Below are 20,474 nucleotides of genomic sequence, written 5' to 3'. Positions count from 1 at the left end.
AGGAGCGGACACGGCGAAGAGTCCGAGCTGCGATGCGGAGGGCAGAGCAGCGGCAGACGCGACAAGTGGTAGCAGTAGTAGCAGAGGCCGGGAATCAAAGTACATAGCAGAAGAGATGAGCAGCAAAAGGCGAAGCAATGATGTATATTTCAAGAATGGAATTCAAAAAAAAATTAATCAGAGTTGGTCTCGAGAATTAAACTTGGGTAGGGGATATTCGGCTCCAGCGAGCAGAGCACTCTTTAGGCTCCCTGAGAACCTGGATCGATTCAAACCTTTGGTCGCGCCGTCGGTACTGCAACGCCGGCCAACCAGCGTTCACCCATTCACTTAAGGTTAAGTTAGTACAGATGACATCATCAATGCTTCCATTCAGGAACAAGCCGTATAACAATCACCCTGCACCCATGATTGTTTCTCTATTCTTCCATCCATTCATTCATTCTGGATTTACTAAGCATCCTCCTTGCTGGCTGATGTCGAGGTAGACAAGTCAACCTGCCACTCAAAATGTCATTTGCGTATGAAAGCGAGGGTGTTGTGTCAGAGGAAAGAGGTGCAGGCATGTTTCTCGCGCACCTTCCCTCTGACACGCCAGTCTATTGCTACAACAACAAACTCGCTCTTGAGAGCCTCTTCCCTCCGTATTCAGTCGAGGATCGCTTTATCGTCCTGAAAAACTTCCCACCAGAAACCCTTGCCGAACACGAGGAAGACTTGCCCGGACGCTGTGACTATTCGCCATCACTTCAGATTCTCATCATTACAATGCCTGGTCTACCTCATGAAGAAGCGGCGGACAGCTTTCAGATAATTATTGCGACCCTCGCCAAAGAGATGAAAGTCTACAGACGGCTTGCGAACTGGGGAGCCACTCGTGTCGATACCCCTGATCGAAGCAAGCAGGCAGACCGGTCGTGGGGGCCACGCGGCCAAATGAGAGATTTTCCAACAGTGACATTAGAGACTGGCTTCTCAGAGACAACCTCGAAACTGGAAAAGGACATCGCTTGGTGGATAAATGGATCACAAGGTGACGTGAGAATGGGAGTGACTGTCGACATCAAACGAGCATCCGGCTCCATTGAAATCAGATCCTGGACGCCAGTATTCACACCATTACCAAGCCATGTCCAAATCACCGCAAGCGGTCGTCGTGTTGTCGATCGAGACATCAGTAATCCTCCACCACCTCGAGTCGCCCAGAGGATCTTCATCAAGAGAGGGAGAGACGGCTCCCGTCCTACGATTGAAGGGGGGGATCTAACTATCCCATTTGATGCTCTCCTGTTGGACAAACCGGGAGAAGACGAGCATGATTTCGTGCTGACAGCCGATATGCTATTGCATGATTTGGCAGAGCGTGTCTGGGATGCTAGTGACCTGGCTGAAGCGAAGAAGGCAAAAAAGAAGACTCGGTAACTCTTATGATTATGAGTTAATCGTCCGTTGAATCATAGTCACTCCGGGGTTGAGTGACAGTTCAATTGCCTACAAATATTGTCACGTTCCTGGAAATTGAATCAACGTCTCTTTAGACAATCAACTTACCTTTATTCAGTGTCAGCGTACAGCTGCCCAAAGCGAACCCCTCAGTGATCGCCCACTAAATCAAGGAAAACCACTATCTCCATGGAGACGCTACGTGTTACGGCGCTCGAGTATTGGTATGCCTCTTAATTCTCGATCGGCTTGCTCGGGCCAACTTTCCTTGGTCGCCCCGTCCCATCACCTACTCGCTTGACTTCAGCAACCATCTGCAATACCCCTATATGATCCTTACCTGGATCGATAGTACGCCGCTGAAGTGGTCGGATAAATTCCCGACTGGAGCGGCTCGGGATAAAGTACTTTGCCAGCTGGCATCGATACAGTCGTTAGCGAAAACAGCTTCCGCCCTGAACACTCAAAATTATTATGAGTGCCCCACTGCCAAGACATTAGCGGGGAGTTTTAACTCCAAAGCCATTTATAACTTGATGAAAATGACGATACTGAGGCAGCATAATACACACAGCTTACAATACAATACCATTGCCTACCTTGTGTAGAGTAATGTCACAGCAAGCTGATACTGTATAGCCTAGTATGCAAAGACAACGAATGAGATCAAGCGGAACCAGTTCAAAATGAATGAGTTGATTGATTCAGTAGAAAGATGGGGGAGAAGCGCTGTTAAAAGCACACACTCAGATACACCGCTATTCGATGTGTCTGATGTCTCCGGTACTCAGCTGTAACAATGGCTGCATTACAGCTCGGTTCCCTGATTACATAGGAAATACTAAACGAATGTGGGCCCATCAGCAACTAATCAGTTGCTAGCGGTAAGTTATCGCTCCATGTTTCGACAAGTAAATATGGTTTTATGTCGATGATAAAGAGTCAACTGGCGCATGGTCGCATCATCTCAAACTTATGAGTTCATGTCCTGTTTCGAAACACTGATAGCAATGGCGACAATCATCGCAATGTTACCGAGATGGCTGAGGGATTGGGGATGAAGTATAATTACATTCGATTAGACTGTCTATTCTCAAAGCCTCAATGGTCTTTAAAAGGGGAGCGATAGGATAAAACTCGATCAGCTCCATATCTTCCAAGCATCTGCACGATTTTGACGTATTATTCCGAAGAAGCTGCCTGGAGCGCATTTCCGTAGCGTCTACCCTAGGCGTTGACGTCGGCCCCTCGCTCTAACAGTATCTACAGGATCTTCTCGTTTCTGTCAGAAGAAGCAGCGCAAAGCGCATTTCTGCATAGTTAACCCCGGGTGTAGACATCAGCTCCTCGCTCTAGCAGCATCTGCACGATCTTGTCATGTCCTTTAGAGCAGGCAGTGTAAAGCGCATTATAATCGTCTTCACCCTGGGTGTTGACATCGGCTCGTCGTTCGAGCAGTATCTCCACAACCTTATCGTGGCCTCTAAAACAAGCAGCGACGAGCGCATTTCCGTACTTTCCACCCTGGGCGTTGATATCGGCTCCTCGCTCAAGCAGCATCTCCACAACCTCATCGTGTCCACCAAAACATGCAGCCTGGAGCGCATTGCCGTACTTTCCACCCTGGGCGTTGATATCGGCTCCTCGTTCAAGCAGTATCTCTGCAACCTGTTCGTATCCTTCAGAGCAAGCAGCGACGAGCGCATTTCCGTACTCTCCACCCTGGGCGTTGACATCGGCTCCTCGCTCAAGCAGCATCTCCACAACCTCATCGTGTCCACCAAAACATGCAGCCTGGAGCGCATTGCCGTACTTTCCACCCTGGGCGTTGATATCGGCTCCTCGCTCAAGCAGTATCTCCACAACCTTGTCGCGTCCCATAAGACATGCAGCCTGGAGCGCATTGCCGTACTCTCCACCCTGGGCGCTAATATCCGCTCCTCGCTCAAGCAGTATCTCTGCAACCTTGTCGCGTCCCATAAAACATGCAGCCTGGAGCGCATTGCCGTACTCTCCACCCTGGGCGTTGATATCGGCTCCTCGCTCAAGCAGTATCTCTGCAACCTTATCGTGGCCTCTAAAACAAGCAGCGACGAGCGCATTTCCGTACTTTCCACCCTGGGCGTTGATATCGGCTCCTCGCTCAAGCAGCATCTCCACAACCTCATCGTGTCCACCAAAACATGCAGCCTGGAGCGCATTGCCGTACTTTCCACCCTGGGCGTTGATATCGGCTCCTCGCTCAAGCAGTATCTCCACAACCTTGTCGCGTCCCATAAGACATGCAGCCTGGAGCGCATTGCCGTACTCTCCACCCTGGGCGCTAATATCCGCTCCTCGTTCAAGCAGTATCTCTGCAACCTGTTCGTATCCTTCAGAGCAAGCAGCGACGAGCGCATTTCCGTACTCTCCACCCTGGGCGTTGATATCGGCTCCTCGTTCGAGCAGTATCTCCACAACCTTATCGTATCCTCCAGAACAAGCAGCCTGGAGAGCGTTTCCGCAGTATCCACCCTGGGCGTTGATATCGACTCCTCGCTCAAGCAGCATCTCCACAACCTCATCGTGTCCACCAAAACATGCAGCCTGGAGCGCATTGCCGTACCCTCCACCCTGGGCGCTAATATCCGCTCCTCGTTCAAGCAGTATCTCTGCAACCTGTTTGTATCCTCCAGAACAAGCAGCCTGGAGAGCGTTTCCGCAGTATCCACCCTGGGCGTTGATATCGACTCCTCGCTCAAGCAGCATCTCCACAACCTCATCGTGTCCACCAAAACATGCAGCCTGGAGCGCATTGCCGTACTCTCCACCCTGGGCGCTAATATCCGCTCCTCGTTCAAGCAGTATCTCTGCAACCTGTTTGTATCCTCCAGAACAAGCAGCCTGGAGAGCGTTTCCGCAGTATCCACCCTGGGCGTTGATATCGACTCCTCGCTCAAGCAGCATCTCCACAACCTCATCGTGTCCACCAAAACATGCAGCCTGGAGCGCATTGCCGTACCCTCCACCCTGGGCGCTAATATCCGCTCCTCGTTCAAGCAGTATCTCTGCAACCTGTTTGTATCCTCCAGAACAAGCAGCCTGGAGAGCGTTTCCGCAGTATCCACCCTGGGCGTTGATATCGGCTCCTCGTTCGAGCAGTATCTCCACAACCTTATCGTATCCTCCAGAACAAGCAGCCTGGAGAGCGTTTCCGCAGTATCCACCCTGGGCGTTGATATCGACTCCTCGCTCAAGCAGTATCTCCACAACCTTGTCGCGTCCCATAAAACATGCAGCCTGGAGCGCATTGCCGTACTCTCCACCCTGGGCGCTAATATCCGCTCCTCGTTCAAGCAGTATCTCTGCAACCTGTTCGTATCCTTCAGAGCAAGCAGCGACGAGCGCATTTCCGTACTCTCCACCCTGGGCGTTGACATCGGCTCCTCGCTCGAGCAGCATCTCCACAACCTTGTCGTGTCCTTTCTTCGAGGCCCAGGCCAATGCGTTCGTTCCTGTTTCGTCTGCCGTATTGATGTCGTGTTTCTTGACAGTAAGTAGAAATTGAGCCTCCTCTTTATGACCGTTAAATGCTGCCAGGTGAAGTGAATCCATTAAATGCACACGGTGGTATGGCATCATTGCCTTCCAAAAAATTGGAAACCACAGCGAGAGCCTTTTTTCACTCATATCATATACTCTATGTACTTGATTAACCCCTTCCATGTCTAATGTCAAAGCAGTCTTCCGTACGTGATCAGGCCAATGTACTGCTGAATACTCTAAGAAATCCCGAATATTAGAGCTCGACTGTCCTATGTCGTCTTCCAAACCTTCCATCAAGAGGTATCGCAAACAGATCTGAGCCATCTGGTCTTCTGCATGACTCAAGCTGCTCCAATATGCGAAACTCAGATCGGCCGAGATTTCCTTCTGAATCAGAAACTCTCTGGCAGTTTGATGGATCAAATAGATTTTGGAGTTATTAGTGAAGACAAATAAGCCGCATAAACTTCGAATTTTTCTCTGTAGATGGGTTAGATCCAGCCCGGCCTCCATTATTGTTCGTGCCTCGGAGTAAGTGGCAATGCCTAGCGCCACAGCCATCTCTCGTATTGTTAGAGGACGTCGTGCCGCCACAATGATCTCCAAGATCTTCTTGACTGTGTTCATATGGTCTGCAGGAACTCGACAGAGGATCTTTTCGTATGCTGCATTCACAGAAGGTGGTATCAGTGTGATCGAATTCTTTGCAGGCCGAAGGCTGCGCTTGAAGGTGGTTCGGATATCATCAATAGCTAGATGTAGCCAGAGATAAGTACGGTGTTCCATGTGAAGCAGCTGCTGTTCGACTCGCTCGTGGACCTCCAGAGCTAGAGGCACTTCTTCGGCCAGTTCCTTTACTCGAATCTTCACCACTATATCAATTTCTTCATGAATTCGGTCATTTTCTTCCTCACCCTTGATGTGTACATGCGGGAAAGAATCAGTGATTGCTCGAAAATGATCCTGTATACTATCGTAGGGACGACTAGTGGCTAGGAATTTTAAACAGGAGGCATCCTGTGTCGATGGCGATTTTTGATGGTAAAAGAACCGGAGCTTCTCAATCAATCGGCCCTGATCCGATTCACGGCATTCATCGAGGGCATCGAATATGCAAATCGTCTTGTGGGATACGTCAGCCGATGCGGCCGTTATAAAGATTCGCCAAAGCTCGTCAACCTCGTGTCGCAGTTTCTCCCCGTTTTTCTCCCAGGACGGTAGCGCATGGGACAAAAGATGAGGTCGTTGGCTGAAGAGTTGATGTAGTATTGAACATAGTGCGGTAGCAAAATGGTTCTGTTCCTCATTATCCTTAAAGAAAAAGAAACACGTTGTCACTGCTGAGCTAGAACCTTGGAAGTGGTCGTCGATGATCGATCTCGCCAAGACAGACTTGCCGCAGCCCGGGTCGGCTGACACCCATAGAAGATCATTGCTGCTGCTTTCCCACCAGTGAATATATTCAGCGCTCTGTAGGGCCCATTGACAGGTTCCTTCCACTCTTCTGGGATTGATGTTCTTTTGCTCCTCGTAGTTTGAAATCTTAAAAAGTTGATGACAACGTTGTTGCTGATCTGTCAACGCTCTTGATTTCTGCTCATTGTGATGTTGTTCTTGTTGGTTGTATGCTCGGTCCAAGCGCTTGTTGGTGCCTTCGATTTCCTCTTTGAGTCCCGCTTGTTATAGAAGTTAATTACTTATTATTCAATATTAACAATTGAAGATTATACTTACAACACACATCTACCACCAAATTCTCTTGCGACACATGGGTTGTAGGTATATACCCTAGCAGCTCCTTAGCATATGATGCCGCTGCCAAGGCCGCATATCCTTGCCACTGCTTGTTTTTGTGGGTATCGGCGTAATCACAGATTCCGCGAACAACAATGCAAGGGAAGTCCATCATCAAGCCAGCTGCCTCCATCTCAAAGCACAAGGCCCCAGTGTTGAGCCTGAGCTGCTCGCGCGTGTATCCATCCTTGATAACAGCATTTCCAGATGCAATAATACCGTAGTGGGATTGTGGATCACTGGTCTCACGTTCACTTCGTGTTTCTTCCCATTCTAGTAAGCATCCATCACAAGTGCTTGCAGTCGTAGGATGAATGTGTTCGAGTTTGAAAAACCGGTCTTGTTGTGGTCGGTCAAAGTTCTTCCGAGTGCGTGCCGTTCTACCGATCGCCTTGAGGAGATATTCAGGATAGCAAGGATCATCCGTGAGCTCGGCGGCCCTCATCAAGTTGATTGCTGCTAACAGGGCCCTAGGAGGGCTGTTCAAAGAGCCAGCTCGATGAAACTCTCCTTTCGTACCGACCTTCCCCATATCGTATTGAAGCACTCCGCCAGAGGTGCCTTCAGGGCAGCTTATCACAACATCACCAAGCCGAATGTCATGAGTAGCCGACGGAATTCCACCGCCAACGCCGACCATCAACCCGACCCGCAGAGATTTCGAAAAGGTGCGGACCATATTATTTGCGACAGTCGTGGCCGACGTAGTTCCGTATTGGCCGCCTGGGAGGCAGGCGATCGCGACGTGGTGTTTGCCGATTCGACCTAGGGTATAGGTGTTTGAGTCGCTTGAATCTTGCACGTCGAGAATGCCAAAGCTTTCATCTAGCATTTCTTTGGCGGCGGCAGCCTCGATCGGCAGGGCACATATCCAACCGATCTGGAACGTCTCGAGTGGGGGTTGGGCCATCTCGGAGACCTGGTCTAGTTAGGAATCAAAGGTATATAGGTAAAGATATTGGAAAGATAGAAAAACGGGTGCAAATATTGATTTATTATCAGCGAATCTCGATAAGAAGAGCACCGATTTGGCATGGGAAACAGAACAGACGCCATTGTCAGCCGTAAAGGACTCAGCTTCGTGCTAAACACGTAGCCCAGCAGCGGGCGGCAAGAGATCAAATGCCATTGGCCGGGTGGAGGTGGTTTATCACGTGGTGGAACATTGAACGTGGTCGGTACGTCCCACGCCGTTCCTGGAGCAGCAACAGTGGTACAGTATGGCGCCAAGGCTTGAACCATGGCAGCATGAGCTCATTCGTGACATTATCCAGGATCGCGAGACATTCACTAACGCACAGATCGCCGAAGCTGTCCGCTGCACCCCACGGTCCATCAGCGCCATCCGATCGAATCTCAGATGCTTTGGAAATGTCCGAGCCCCTGCCAACGGTGTCGGTCGGCGACGGAGCATTACCCCACCCATGTTAGAAGCTCTCCGCGAACATCTTCTCGAAAAGCCCGATCTGTACCAGGATGAGATGGTGGTGTTTCTGTGGGATGAATTCCGTGTGCTTGTAACAATCTACAGCATTAGCAGGGCACTAGCGTCGATTGGTTGGACTAAAAAGGCAGCACGGAGGATAGCACGAGAACAAAATGCCGATTTACGAGATTACTACCTTCATTCGATATCGACCCTACCGATGGATGGACGAGGGCCGGCAAGCGAATGCATATTTGATACTCAAATTCTACCTTTTCTAATGATTGGAAACCTTGTCAAGTACTTAGAAAACACACCCAGAAGGTCCTTCTGGAAAGAAACAAAGGGCTTCTACCACTTGGTACCTAGCGTAAGCATTTAAGTAAGCCAAAATATATTGTAACTACCTTCGGGAGGTCTTAGAGGTCTCTAAGAACTAAGCTTCAAGTCGGGCGCTCACCCGTTATACTATATAGTCTGTTGAAGAAAATATCGGGCAGAATGTATTCCTAAGATTTATCCTCCTCCAGCAGGCCCCCCCAAACCACATCTGCAACACAGAGGCCCTGCGCCATCGCCGGGGCCACTCCCTTGATCAGACTACCGGCATCACCACAGACAAACACCCCTGGCACACTAGTCGCCCCAGTAGGCTCTTTGCACGCGATGACTGAGCCATGGCCAGGGATTTCGTTGATTTGGAGGCCTAGCTGTAGTGCTAGGTGGGCACTAGCGGGCCGAGTAAGTGTCTTATACACTAGGAAGTCAACACGCTCCGATTTGCCGCCCTCTAGATGAATATGAGCCCCAGGACCTTTGTTGGTAGGCAATGGCTCTAGACGGCTAATAGCTGTATGTTGTAGAGTAACGCCTTGGGCCAATGCGGGTGCAAATAGCTTCTCGGTCTCGCACTGCTGCTCTTTGGTGTAGAGACCATCGGTGTAGACAACCACGCGCTTATTAAAGCATCGTGCCCGTAAAGCAAGATGCACATAGTGCGCCGACAGGGGCTTAGCAAGGACCCCAACACCAAATGGACGCTCGGCTCGCTCAAAGCCGTCGCAAAGTAGACACTGGTAGATATGGTCAGGCCAGCAGGTCTCAAAGCCGGCGATCTCATTTGGGAGCTCATCGATAGCGCCGGTCGCGAGGATAAGGCGGCGACCCTGGTAAACCGCGCCCGTAGCTGTCTGAACCTCAAAGGCCGGGCTTTCTGGGGTACCAATCTGGGCGGCACGCTGGACAGTGTCAGACTCTAGGCGAATGTTCGGATATAGAGCTGTGATCTGATGCTGACTTTGAGTAAGGAAGTCGATCGGATTCATCCCTTCGCAAGCCAGAACGCCATGCATTGCATGGCTCGCCCGGTTTCGATAGTCAGAACCAGCGATGACCAGGACATGTCGGCGAGCACGACCCAGGGCGCTGGCTGCTGCAAGACCAGCCGGGCCGGCGCCGAGAATGAGGGCGTCAAATATCATAATGTGTATGGTTCATATGGCAGGAGAAGAAGCAGAGAGGCAGCAGATAATGACATGATTTCAAGTACTCCGCTCTGCGGTGGTACCACCGGGCGTCTGGAAGGCTCAAAATTAAGACGACACCAGACTGGCGAGAACGTGAGCTAGCTAATAATCAGCGATGTAACTCACTATCAAAGCACTGAACACTATTCGTCCAAAGGTCACAGACTTATGCAGCCAATCTTGGCACTAAAGCTTAGCCTGGCACTATGATGCAAGCACGGCGATAAGGTAAGCTAGCTTATCAGCGATGTAACTCCCGAGAGAGACTACATGTCAGCTCAGCCCAATTTTTATCGGCGCTCATCCATAAGTCTTTCCGTCCCCATATGACCTGAGCCGACCCTCTTTCAAAAATTAACCTCTTACACACCATAACACATCGTTAGCAACTAATTTGGTCTAATATTGCTAAGTGTAAATATGTCCTTTAGTTACAGTTCTTCGGTCGCAAAATTAATATATACTCTTTAAAACCTTTTTAGGTTATTAGCTAACTCGCTATATAGAAACTGTGACGCATGACAGAACGATGGACAGAGATCGCCTGATGGACGTGGAGTGAGGGGAACACCTGACCAAACTAACCTGATGGGGCCTGTTTGCATAAGCCCCCCAATTGCGGTTTGGTTTTTTGCGGTTTTGCGGTTTTGCGGTTTTTGGCGCAGTCTATGTACATTGTTCAAGCTAAACAAGCCAAACGACAAGCTGGCCTCTCGGAGCCGATATAACCATTTCCATATCCGAAGCGCCATGTCACCATCCTCATTCTCGACAACTTTCCGACAATCCAAGACAAGTTTGTCAATGACACTCCATTCGCCCGGGCTCCCAACAAGGCGGCGGTTCCTGGAGAAGTGGAGCTTGTCCGAGCCCCTCCACTCGAAGTTAGTTACCCGCGGGAAGTGCTGACTGTCTGACTCGCGGGGCTCGCAGGACCTAGCGAGATCGTCCAGAAGGGAAGCTTTTCCTTTCCTTCTCCCTAAAACCGCACTGTGGACGAAATAAGAATCATGCCACAAAGAAGTGCGTCGGACATTTTGAGAGATGCTTCGATCGACTTGACCTCGTACGAGGATCTCTACAAGCAATTCCACGCCCATCCCGAACTCTCACTGCAAGAGGATTGGACATCTCGAACGGTTGCGGCCCATCTGGCCCAATTAAATGCCTACGAAATCCACACCCGCATTGGTGGCTATGGGCTCGCTGGAGTCCTCAAAAATGGAGAGGGAAAGACCATCCTCCTGCGCGCTGACATGGACGCCCTTCCGGTCAAGGAACTCACGGGTCTTCCATACGCGAGTTCGGTCACCATGCGCGACGCCGATGGGATTGAGAAACCGGTGATGCACGCCTGTGGTCACGACATGCATATGACCTGTCTGCTCGCTGCGGCGGAAACGCTTGCCAAGATGCAGGATGCATGGAGCGGCACGTTGATCGTGCTGTTCCAGCCGAACGAAGAACGGGGTGCCGGCGCTCAAGCGATGGTAGACGATGGCCTCTATTCAAGGATCCCGGTTCCAGATTATGTCTTTGGCCAGCACGTCATGCGCATGCGCGCCGGGCGCATTGGCTCCCGTCCGGGAACGATCATGGCGGCGGCCGATAGTCTGAAGATCACCGTCTACGGGCGCGGTGGGCACGGTTCACTGCCTCATCAGACCGTCGACCCGGCGCTTCTTGCTGCGCACATTGTTGTGCGACTGCAGGGCATCGTGAGCCGAGAGGTTGACCCCAGTGACCTGGCGGTTGTGACCGTCGGCAGTCTCCAAGCCGGGCAGACCGAGAACATCATTGCGGACCGGGCTGAAATTGGGCTCGATTTCCGAACTGTCAAGCTGGTGACCCGAGAGAAGATCATCACTGCGATCCAGCGGATTGTGGAGGCCGAATGCATGGCCAGCGGCTCGCCCAGGCCACCCGAGTTCACGCCGACGCGGCGGTTCCCGCCCACCGACAATGACACACAGCTGGCGGCGCAGCTGGCCGCCTCTTTCGAACAACATTTCGAGGACTTTGACGGCGATACCCCGAGAACCAATGTGAGCGAGGATTTCTCGACGCTGGCGACTTGCCGAGGTCTTCCCAGCTGCTTTTGGCTCCTGGGTGGGATTGACCCTGCACTCTGGGATCGGGTGCATCAGAACGACAATCAGCATCCCACCGAGGAGATCCCCGGCAACCACTCGGCCCGTTTTGCGCCCATCATCCAACCCACGATGCAGGCGGGGGTGGATGCACTTTGCCTGGCTGTCTTGACTTTTCTGAGAAAGTAGATGAATAGGGCCCAGAGCAGTAGCCATCGAACACTAGAAATGAGATCTGTACCGTCCTAGCGCGAGTTCTCTTCTGTAGTGGCATTGCCCGCCTCCTGGAAAAAGGCTGTGTGGACGGGAGGACGATGGGGGAGAGCAAGTCGACAAACTACACGATTTGCAAAGGGCAATCTGTTTCCTGGCCGGGCGTGTTCACCGATTTTGTACAGTACACCCTGTACTATACAGAGTACGGAGTACAATACATGACTGTACAGCAGTCACCACACTTCGTTGCCGTCACAACTCACAGTTCAGCCCTACCAAACACCCCCACGGTGCGTGGCGGGCCCTGCCGATCGCCAAACAACGTCGCTGCTTCTCGGCCGGCGCCGCTGGTCCCCTCAGGGCCCAAGCGCCCTAACTGCATTTTCGTCCTTGGCCGCCGATTTTTTCCATTCTTCCACTCTTCCCCTCCACCCTGCAGAGTTCTCCTCCCTCTCGTCCCCCTTCCGCCTCTTCTTCCCGGCGGTCAATTTGCGCATCCCGACGTGCCCCCGGTCGGAACAGATCCGTCATGGAGAAGCCCACCCAAGCCTCGGCGGTACCCGATCTCGAGGCCAGCCCATCGCCCGATAAGCCTCGTGAGTCGACGGTCACGCGACAATGGAAACAAATCCTGGACCCGTCCCATGCGGACCTCGTGTGTCTGCTGTTGTGCTTCTTGACGGGACTGTGCGATAGCAGCGCGTACAACGCCTGGTCCTGCTTCCTGGGCATGCAAACCGGTATGACTCCAGGATTCCCCCGCCCTTGCGCCGACACCCCCTTAGGGATACTAATGCATCTGGGACGACAGGCAATACCATCTTCCTGGGCCTCGGAGCCTCCAACCAGCCCAGCAGCAAGCCGTGGGGCTGGCTCAAGTCCCTGGTCTCCATCGCTGCCTTCTTCTCCGGTGCCATGATCTTCTCGGCCGTGACGCGCCGCGTGGGAGCCCTGCGCCGCGGCACCCTCTTCCTGTCCTTCCTCATCCAGACCATCCTGATCATCATTGCCGTGGCCTTGATCCAGGCCGACCTTATTCCGCATACCTCGACCGACATGACTCTGGATGGCGGCCCCCTTTTCCTCGAGCTGATTCCGATCGGCCTCTTGGCATTCCAATCGGCGGGCGGCATGACCTGCAGCCGATCGCTTGGGTACAACGAGATCCCGACCGTGGTCTTGACCAGTGTGTACTTTGACATTGCGTCCGACCCGAAGATCACCGACAAGCCCACCACCAACGTCAAGCGCAATCGCCGGATCGGCGGCGTCGTCTCGCTGCTGATCGGCGCCATTGTCGGCGGATGGCTGAGTCGCAGCAGTGGTGGCATGGAGTCGGCATTGTGGATGGCCGCCGGCTTGAAGCTCGTTGCCGCCATTGGCTGGTTGTTCTGGAAGGCTGCTGCGCCCAAATAGAGCTCGAGGGATGCAGAGCGAGCCGCCCTGCCAGGATCGCGCCCACAACGGACGGATTTTTACACGTACATATTGATAGATCCCGTTGCGATGCGGCTGGTGGGGATTGCTTGAGACGCGCTCGGCAAAGACGACGCGCATTGCAGTACTGATTCAGCGAGATAATGCATATAGAGTATCTACACGGTACAGAGATAGATAGATCCCGATTCACAGGCATTAATTACCATTAGCTTGTGGGCGGACATGAAAATGATTTTCGAGTATTCCCGGCTCCTACACTCCTCACCGAGTATGAATCAATTACATGAGCGAGGAAGGTCCTTGCTGGCCACGAGACCAACACCGTAGTGTGGATAGCCTCCTTTCTCGCCCGTAATTGGCAAGGACTATCCCGCGGAGGCAGCATGACTGGCAATCGATCTCCAGTCAAGGGGATTAGGGAATATGCCGGCCGAGAACCTGTTTCGCAGTGGGGGAAACAACCCCTGCGATAAGCTGGTAGCTGGCACCATCGCAGCCTGAAATGGTGCCATTCCCACCGAGTGGGGGTCGAGGGGGGGCTTATCACTGCGTCGAATCTCCGCGCTGCCACTGGCCCGCTGATGAGCTGAAAGCCGGTTGGATGCACGGAGCAGTGCATCTACACTGTGTACTCCGTCCCTATGCGTCTCGATGTCGGTAGATTTAAGCTTAACTGATACCCAGCCTCTTAACTCGCGAACTCCCCTCTCCATCGCCCTTCGACTTGGCCTTCTCTTGCAGAAACCCCCGCCTCCATGTGGCCATGTGGGGCCATGTAGATAAGCAGTAACCACCTAACTGCCGTTGCTCGTCGATACTCAACCGTGACAATCAGTCACTAAGCGGCCACCAAATCCCGCTTGGACCGCTGCCACCCCACCAACCGAGTGCGGCCGCTGCGATCGCGATGCTTTTCTCTTGAGATCGCCCGTCCATGACCAGATCCTGCCAAGACCCTCGGGATCCCGACCACCGGCCAGGGCTGCCATGAGGGAGACGGGACTACCTTCTCCGCGTGCGGAACCCTCGGAGGGACAGGGTGCCCTTGAGCTGCAGGAGATGCAGACTCGCGAGGACGAGGAGCAGCTGGGCTACTCGTCCGCGTCAGCCTCGTCGGGAGAAGAGTATCGAGTCACCAGGCGAGCTACATCTCGTTCAACTGCGCGGCGCCCTCAAACCCCGGAGAAGGGCTCATGGAGCAAATTCGCTCGGTTCTGGACACACCATGTGACTCTGACAGTGCCCCAGCGAAGCAACCGTGACTACTTTGGTGAGTTTACTAGACCCCCTCCGTCCTCGTCTATAGTCGTCTCAATCCCGGAGGGCCCTGCAGAAAATGGGTACTCCTCCCTGACCGAACGGCTACTGACAACATCTAGCTTTGGAGAGAACATTCCTCGCATATGTCCGCACCTCGGTGACCATCGCGATGCAAGGAGTGGTGATTGCGCAGCTATTCCGCCTTCAGCCAGCAGAGGACCGGCTCAAATTCTACAAAGCGGGCAAGCCGGTATCCGTAGCCTGTCACTGCGTAGCCATTATCGTTGCCCTGATTGGAGCGTATCGATTCTGGAGACAACAAAATGCTATTTCCCTGGGCAAGGTGCATGCTGGAGGATGGGAGCTGAACGCCGTGGGGTTTCTACTTTTTGCAGTAAGTCTGGTATTTCCCCATGGCTGTTGGTGCATGAAGGGTGGATGCATAGCTGACAATTCCAAAGATCTTTTTGATCACGCTGATTCCGTCCGTTGCGATCATTATTGAGACCGATTGAATCCAACCGTGCTGACGCGGCCTGCTGGGTGGAAACAATTCTTGCCCTACGCAGTCTGGTAGAATAGCCAGTTCCGACGAAGGTGGGCGTATTTACAGGGCGAGAATTCCCTTCTTTTGCGTTCTACAATACCATTGGGAATCAAATTCACGAGAAGCGACCCGAGCACGCTCGAATATGTAAAGGCGGTACAGCAATATTCGAAATTGGCTTCCATGTTTTACACAGAGAATTATCTCACGCCCCACCGCCAATACAATGGTGGAAACTACCTAGGTTAGACTCGGCTAGGCTGCAAAATCATCCTTGTTTTGAACAGTCTGGGCGTATGGTACGGAATATGGAACGTAATACGGGCCCATAAGTTACCCCGTTTATTCAAAAAAAAGATTTCTGGAAACTGTCATACAGACAGACGGAGTTTTGTTGCCCAAAGGCTCTGAGAGTTAATGGATTGAATAGGAGCTCCTTCCTGAATACTACTATACACAAGCTATATCTTTCAGTGAGTTTGATGGAATCACAACTGGTGGATATTATATGTAAATGCTTATCGTAAAAGAAAGAGAGCTGTTCGTCTTGGCGATAACAAGATTTGTTGATCCCCTTATCTTTCACTATTATATACCAAAACAAGCTTCCTTCCATGGCAATTGAATAGGTTGAAGCCCTATTTTCTGCTGAAGAGGCGCGAGAAAATGTTGCGCCTACCATGTCGGTCAGGTTTGGAAACTGGCTCAGAGGTTTCTGTGGGACTGGCTAGGATTTGGTCATCTTCTGTTTCAGTCGGCGCTTTAACAAGCTCGAAAGATGAAGACTCACCCTTCCCACGCCATTCATTTAGGGTAGACTTGAAGGACATAGTATGTGGATGGTCAGGGCCTAGTTTTCGGTCGCAAAGTGGAACACATTCGCCCATCAACAGCAAAGCGGCTTTGCGTTGACCCGATGAGCGAAGGGTATAAGCGAGATTGGCCATACTCGTCAGCGTGTCAGGATGGTCGGCGCCGAGCTTCGTCTTGCTCGTCTCCATGACCTGTACATCAAGCTGCTCCGCCTCTTCCCACCGGCCCTGGTTCCAGAACGTCGACGCCAGATTGGCTATACTCGTCAGCGTGTCAGGATGGTCGGCGCCGAGCTTCGTCTTGCGAGTCTCCATGACCTGCACAAAGAGCTGCTCCGCCTCTTCCCACCGGCCCTGTATCCTATACGTCGACGCCAGATTGGCCATACTCGTCAGCGTCTCAGGATGGTCGGCACCGAGCTTTGTCTTGCTTGTCTCCATGACCTGCACAAAGAGCGGCTCCGCCTCTTCCCACCGGCCCTGGTTCCAGAACGTCGACGCCAGATTGGCTATACTCGTCAGCGTGTCAGGATGGTCGGCGCCGAGCTTCGTCTTGCTCGTCTCCATGACCTGCACCTCGAGCTGCTCCGCCTCTTCCCACCGACCCTGGTTCCTATACGTCGACGCCAGATTGGCCATACTCGTCAGCGTCGAGGGATGGTCGGCACCGAGCTTTGTCTTGCTTGTCTCTATGACCTGCACAAAGAGCGGCTCCGCCTCTTCCCACCGGCCCTGGTTCCAGAACGTCGACGCCAGATTGGCTATACTCGTTAGCGTCGAGGGATGGTCGGCGCCGAGCTTCGTCTTGCGAGTCTCCATGACCTGTACCTCGAGCTGCTCCGCCTCTTCCCACCGGCCCTGGTTCATATACGTCAACGCCAGATGGGCTATACTCGTCAGCGTGTCAGGATGGTCGGCGCCGAGCTTCGTCTTGCGAGTCTCCATGACCTGCACCTCGAGCTGCTCCGCCTCTTCCCACCGGCCCTGGTTCATATACGTCAACGCCAGATTGGCTATACTCGTCAGCGTGTCAGGATGGTCGGCGCCGAGCTTCGTCTTGCGAGTCTCCATGACCTGCACAAAGAGCTGCTCCGCCTCTTCCCACCGGCCCTGTATCCTATACGTCGACGCCAGATTGGCCATACTCGTCAGCGTCTCAGGATGGTCGGCACCGAGCTTTGTCTTGCTTGTCTCCATGACCTGCACAAAGAGCGGCTCCGCCTCTTCCCACCGGCCCTGGTTCCAGAACGTCGACGCCAGATTGGCTATACTCGTCAGCGTCGAGGGATGGTCGGCGCCGAGCTTCGTCTTGCGAGTCTCCATGACCTGCACAAAGAGCTGCTCCGCCTCTTCCCACCGGCCCTGGTTCATATACGTCAACGCCAGATTGGCTATACTCGTCAGCGTGTCAGGATGGTCGGCGCCGAGCTTCGTCTTGCGAGTCTCCATGACCTGCACCTCGAGCTGCTCCGCCTCTTTCCACCGGCCCTGGTTCCAGAACGTCAACGCCAGATTGGCCATACTTGTCAGCGTCGAGGGATGGTCGGCGCCGAGCTTCGTCTTGCTCGTCTCCATGACCTGCACCTCGAGCTGCTCCGCCTCTTCCCACCGGCCCTGGTTCCAGAACGTCGACGCTAGATTACCCATACTTATAAGCGTATCAGGATGGTCGGCGCCGAGCTTCGTCTTGCGAGTCTCCATGACCTGCACCTCGAGCTGCTCCGCCTCTTCCCACCGACCCTGGTTCCTATACGTCGACGCCAGATTGGCCATACTCGTCAGCGTATTAGGATGGTCGGCGCCGAGCTTCGTCTTGCGAGTCTCCATGACCTGCACCTCGAGCTGCTCCGCCTCTTCCCACCGGCCCTGGTTCATATACGTCAACGCCAGATTGGCTATACTCGTCAGCGTGTCAGGATGGTCGGCGCCGAGCTTCGTCTTGCTCGTCTCCATGACCTGCACAAAGAGCTGCTCCGCTTCTTCCCACCGGCCCTGTATCCTATACGTCGACGCCAGATTGGCCATACTCGTCAGCGTCTCAGGATGGTCGGCACCGAGCTTTGTCTTGCTTGTCTCCATGACCTGCACAAAGAGCGGCTCCGCCTCTTCCCACCGGCCCTGGTTCCAGAACGTCGACGCCAGATTGGCTATACTCGTCAGCGTCGAGGGATGGTCGGCGCCGAGCTTCGTCTTGCGAGTCTCCATGACCTGCACCTCGAGCTGCTCCGCCTCTTCCCACCGGCCCTGGTTCCTATACGTCGACGCCAGATTGGCCATACTCGTCAGCGTCGAGGGATGGTCGGCGCCGAGCTTCGTCTTGCGAGTCTCCATGACCTGCACATCAAGCTGCTCTGCCTCTTCCCACCGCCCCAGCTGTCGGTGTGCGCCGGCTAACATCTCAGAGCTATCGAGGGTCTGTTCACCCTCCGAGCCAAACATTAATACCCTTTGCTTCCGCGATTTAGATGCCATATCCATTGATTCCGCAATATTTCCGCTCCCCTGCGCATACCATGCCCCTTTGTAAAGCAGTGTAGCCCATTTTCTTCGTGAGTCTTCTGATTCTGGTCGTTGTGACATGGCTGATTTCACATGTGGAAAGAGCGACTGGCACTGTGCCCAGTTTTCATATTCACCTGTCGGAAACCTTTGGCACAGGATCATGATAAATTGCTCCTTCCATCGCTCCAGCTGTCCGCCAGTTTTCAGCCACACACGCACAGTAAGTTGCACCAGCCGATGCATTGTGAACACTGTGTTGTCCTTATTGATAGAGATAAATGAAAAGTCTCTTAATGTTGTGATATCATCCTCAAAATTATAATCCGTCTTAGATTCAGACGTGCTATCCGTATCCTCGTCAATGTGCTCCAACGTAATCTCCTCCGAGCTCGAATCGTCGGTTTTGACGTCGCATTGAACTCGGAGAAGATCCTCTGAGACTCCCTGTCGGTCAAAAAAGCTCATGAGAGAGAGCAAATCAGCGGCCGACGGTCTTATTCGTCGAATATGGTCGAAGGATATTTGCCACGTAACCAGAATCGAATTCTTTGCCTCCCAATCTCGATAGAGATGACCAGCCTCATAATCAAGAAGCTTTGTCGCTTCGCGATCACTTTTCCGAAATATTTCTAGGTACCGGGAGACAGAACAGCGAGGCGCTCGATGTACGATGTAGCCGGCCGCCTGTATGATCGCTAGTGGCATGAACTCTAGTTCTTCCGCCAACTTTAGAATATCAGGGGTTTCCGCTGGCAGTCCAACTTTTCGTTGGAGAAGTTCTAGCGCCTCGGGCTTTTTCATTGGTTCGACTTTAATGATGTCCTGGTGAACGACAATTTTCAACGCTACCTCTTGGCTCCGACTTGTGATAATTATTGATCCGTTCGGGCTTTGGGGGAGAAATTCTAATAGTGGCTTTGTTGGGGCGTTGGTTTGGCCGACCTTCAGACCCTGCTGACTTGTCGCTAAGGGCTGGCGAAGGAACCCATCGTCATCAATATTATCAAGAATCAGCAACCACTTTCCTCTCTTGCCATCCTGGAGCCAGCTTTCAACTAGTTGGAATATGTTCACTGTGGGATCCTGGCGCCCGACCATCTTAGCCTGGTCGGCGATATCCCGGAAACTTTGCTCAAACCGGACCGCGTTACTTGCATGGACCCAAAAAACCCAGGTCGCCGGTGATTGGGATCGGACTCGGTAGGAGTATTCGATACTAAGTTGCGATTTCCTATCGATTGTTAGCATTGACCCACCCGCTAACCCCCTTGCACTCACCCGACACCACCGATGCCCACAAGAGCTATCCTGGAACCTGGGACTGAGATCTTTCTATGTATCTCATCGAGCAGTGTGTCGCGACTGACAAAGGCTGGGTCGCGGGGAAACGGGACGGTCGATAGAGGGGCTGGTGGAGTTTCTGGTCGCTCTGGGTTAACGGTGATTAGTCAATTTCAGCTTGGCAGGGGTTTTATGAGACCTACCCGGGGGAAGATGGATCGATCCATTATTGGTTCCCACCTGCGTACCCCGGTTTCCGTCACCAAACGATATAGATAAAGATGCCATAGCTAACATGCGATGTAGACACTGCTTTGGTTCTGGGGTAGAGGGAAGGTCCCTACCCAGGCGGAGTTCATTCTCAATCTTACTATCAGGTGACTTTTCTAGGCGCTAAAATGTGTTCGGTGTTCAATTCTAAATTTAGAACAAGGTGTGGACGGCTCTCTCTGAGCCATTCGAAAGGAAGAAGCGGGGACTTCGGGCGTATTGTCTTGTCAGGTAACTTACATTTCCATTATGGGTGATCTGTAGCCTAACCTAGATTAGCCTAAGCCGTTTTACCATCGTCTTGGCGGTGGGGCTCGGGATAGTTTCTGTGTGCAAAACATG

The 20,474-nt window shown here is 52.7% G+C and overlaps 7 protein-coding genes across 7 annotated transcripts; 4 read left to right on the top strand and 3 right to left on the bottom strand.

Annotated features, from left to right (window-relative positions):
- Nucleotides 1-510: 510 nt before the first annotated feature.
- On the top strand, nucleotides 511-1,422 carry N7482_010694 (uncharacterized protein; the record flags this gene model as incomplete). Its single annotated transcript, XM_056692818.1, has 1 exon — nucleotides 511-1,422. The coding sequence occupies one exon, from the start codon at nucleotides 511-513 to the stop codon at nucleotides 1,420-1,422; it is 912 nt and encodes a 303-aa protein (XP_056538775.1).
- Nucleotides 1,423-2,763: 1,341 nt separating this feature from the next.
- On the bottom strand, nucleotides 2,764-7,672 carry N7482_010693 (uncharacterized protein; the record flags this gene model as incomplete). Its single annotated transcript, XM_056692817.1, has 2 exons — nucleotides 2,764-6,644; nucleotides 6,703-7,672. 2 exons carry the CDS (start codon nucleotides 7,670-7,672, stop codon nucleotides 2,764-2,766), a joined length of 4,851 nt encoding a protein of 1,616 aa, XP_056538774.1.
- Nucleotides 7,673-8,697: 1,025 nt separating this feature from the next.
- Nucleotides 8,698-9,669, bottom strand: N7482_010692 (Pyridine nucleotide-disulfide oxidoreductase class-II; the record flags this gene model as incomplete). The annotated part of the gene is made up of 1 exon (XM_056692816.1): nucleotides 8,698-9,669. One exon carries the CDS (start codon nucleotides 9,667-9,669, stop codon nucleotides 8,698-8,700), a length of 972 nt encoding a protein of 323 aa, XP_056538773.1.
- A 1,055-nt stretch (nucleotides 9,670-10,724) lies between these two features.
- Nucleotides 10,725-11,993, top strand: N7482_010691 (M20 family metallopeptidase; the record flags this gene model as incomplete). Its single annotated transcript, XM_056692815.1, has 1 exon — nucleotides 10,725-11,993. The coding sequence occupies one exon, from the start codon at nucleotides 10,725-10,727 to the stop codon at nucleotides 11,991-11,993; it is 1,269 nt and encodes a 422-aa protein (XP_056538772.1).
- Nucleotides 11,994-12,549: 556 nt separating this feature from the next.
- Nucleotides 12,550-13,436, top strand: N7482_010690 (YoaK family protein; the record flags this gene model as incomplete). The annotated part of the gene is made up of 2 exons (XM_056692814.1): nucleotides 12,550-12,760; nucleotides 12,832-13,436. The coding sequence occupies 2 exons, from the start codon at nucleotides 12,550-12,552 to the stop codon at nucleotides 13,434-13,436; spliced, it is 816 nt and encodes a 271-aa protein (XP_056538771.1).
- Nucleotides 13,437-14,447: 1,011 nt separating this feature from the next.
- Nucleotides 14,448-15,235, top strand: N7482_010689 (DUF202 domain-containing protein; the record flags this gene model as incomplete). Its single annotated transcript, XM_056692813.1, has 3 exons — nucleotides 14,448-14,730; nucleotides 14,840-15,114; nucleotides 15,182-15,235. 3 exons carry the CDS (start codon nucleotides 14,448-14,450, stop codon nucleotides 15,233-15,235), a joined length of 612 nt encoding a protein of 203 aa, XP_056538770.1.
- A 670-nt stretch (nucleotides 15,236-15,905) lies between these two features.
- On the bottom strand, nucleotides 15,906-19,382 carry N7482_010688 (uncharacterized protein; the record flags this gene model as incomplete). Its single annotated transcript, XM_056692812.1, has 1 exon — nucleotides 15,906-19,382. One exon carries the CDS (start codon nucleotides 19,380-19,382, stop codon nucleotides 15,906-15,908), a length of 3,477 nt encoding a protein of 1,158 aa, XP_056538769.1.
- Between the last annotated feature and the right edge of the window lie 1,092 nt (nucleotides 19,383-20,474).

The sequence above is a fragment of the Penicillium canariense genome (assembly GCF_028826845.1).
Source record: "Penicillium canariense strain IBT 26290 chromosome Unknown utg000008l_segment0_segment0, whole genome shotgun sequence".
Lineage (NCBI taxonomy): Eukaryota > Fungi > Ascomycota > Eurotiomycetes > Eurotiales > Aspergillaceae > Penicillium > Penicillium canariense.
The sequence above is the reverse complement of the archived record's forward strand: the minus strand, read 5'-3'. Positions and strand labels throughout refer to the sequence as shown.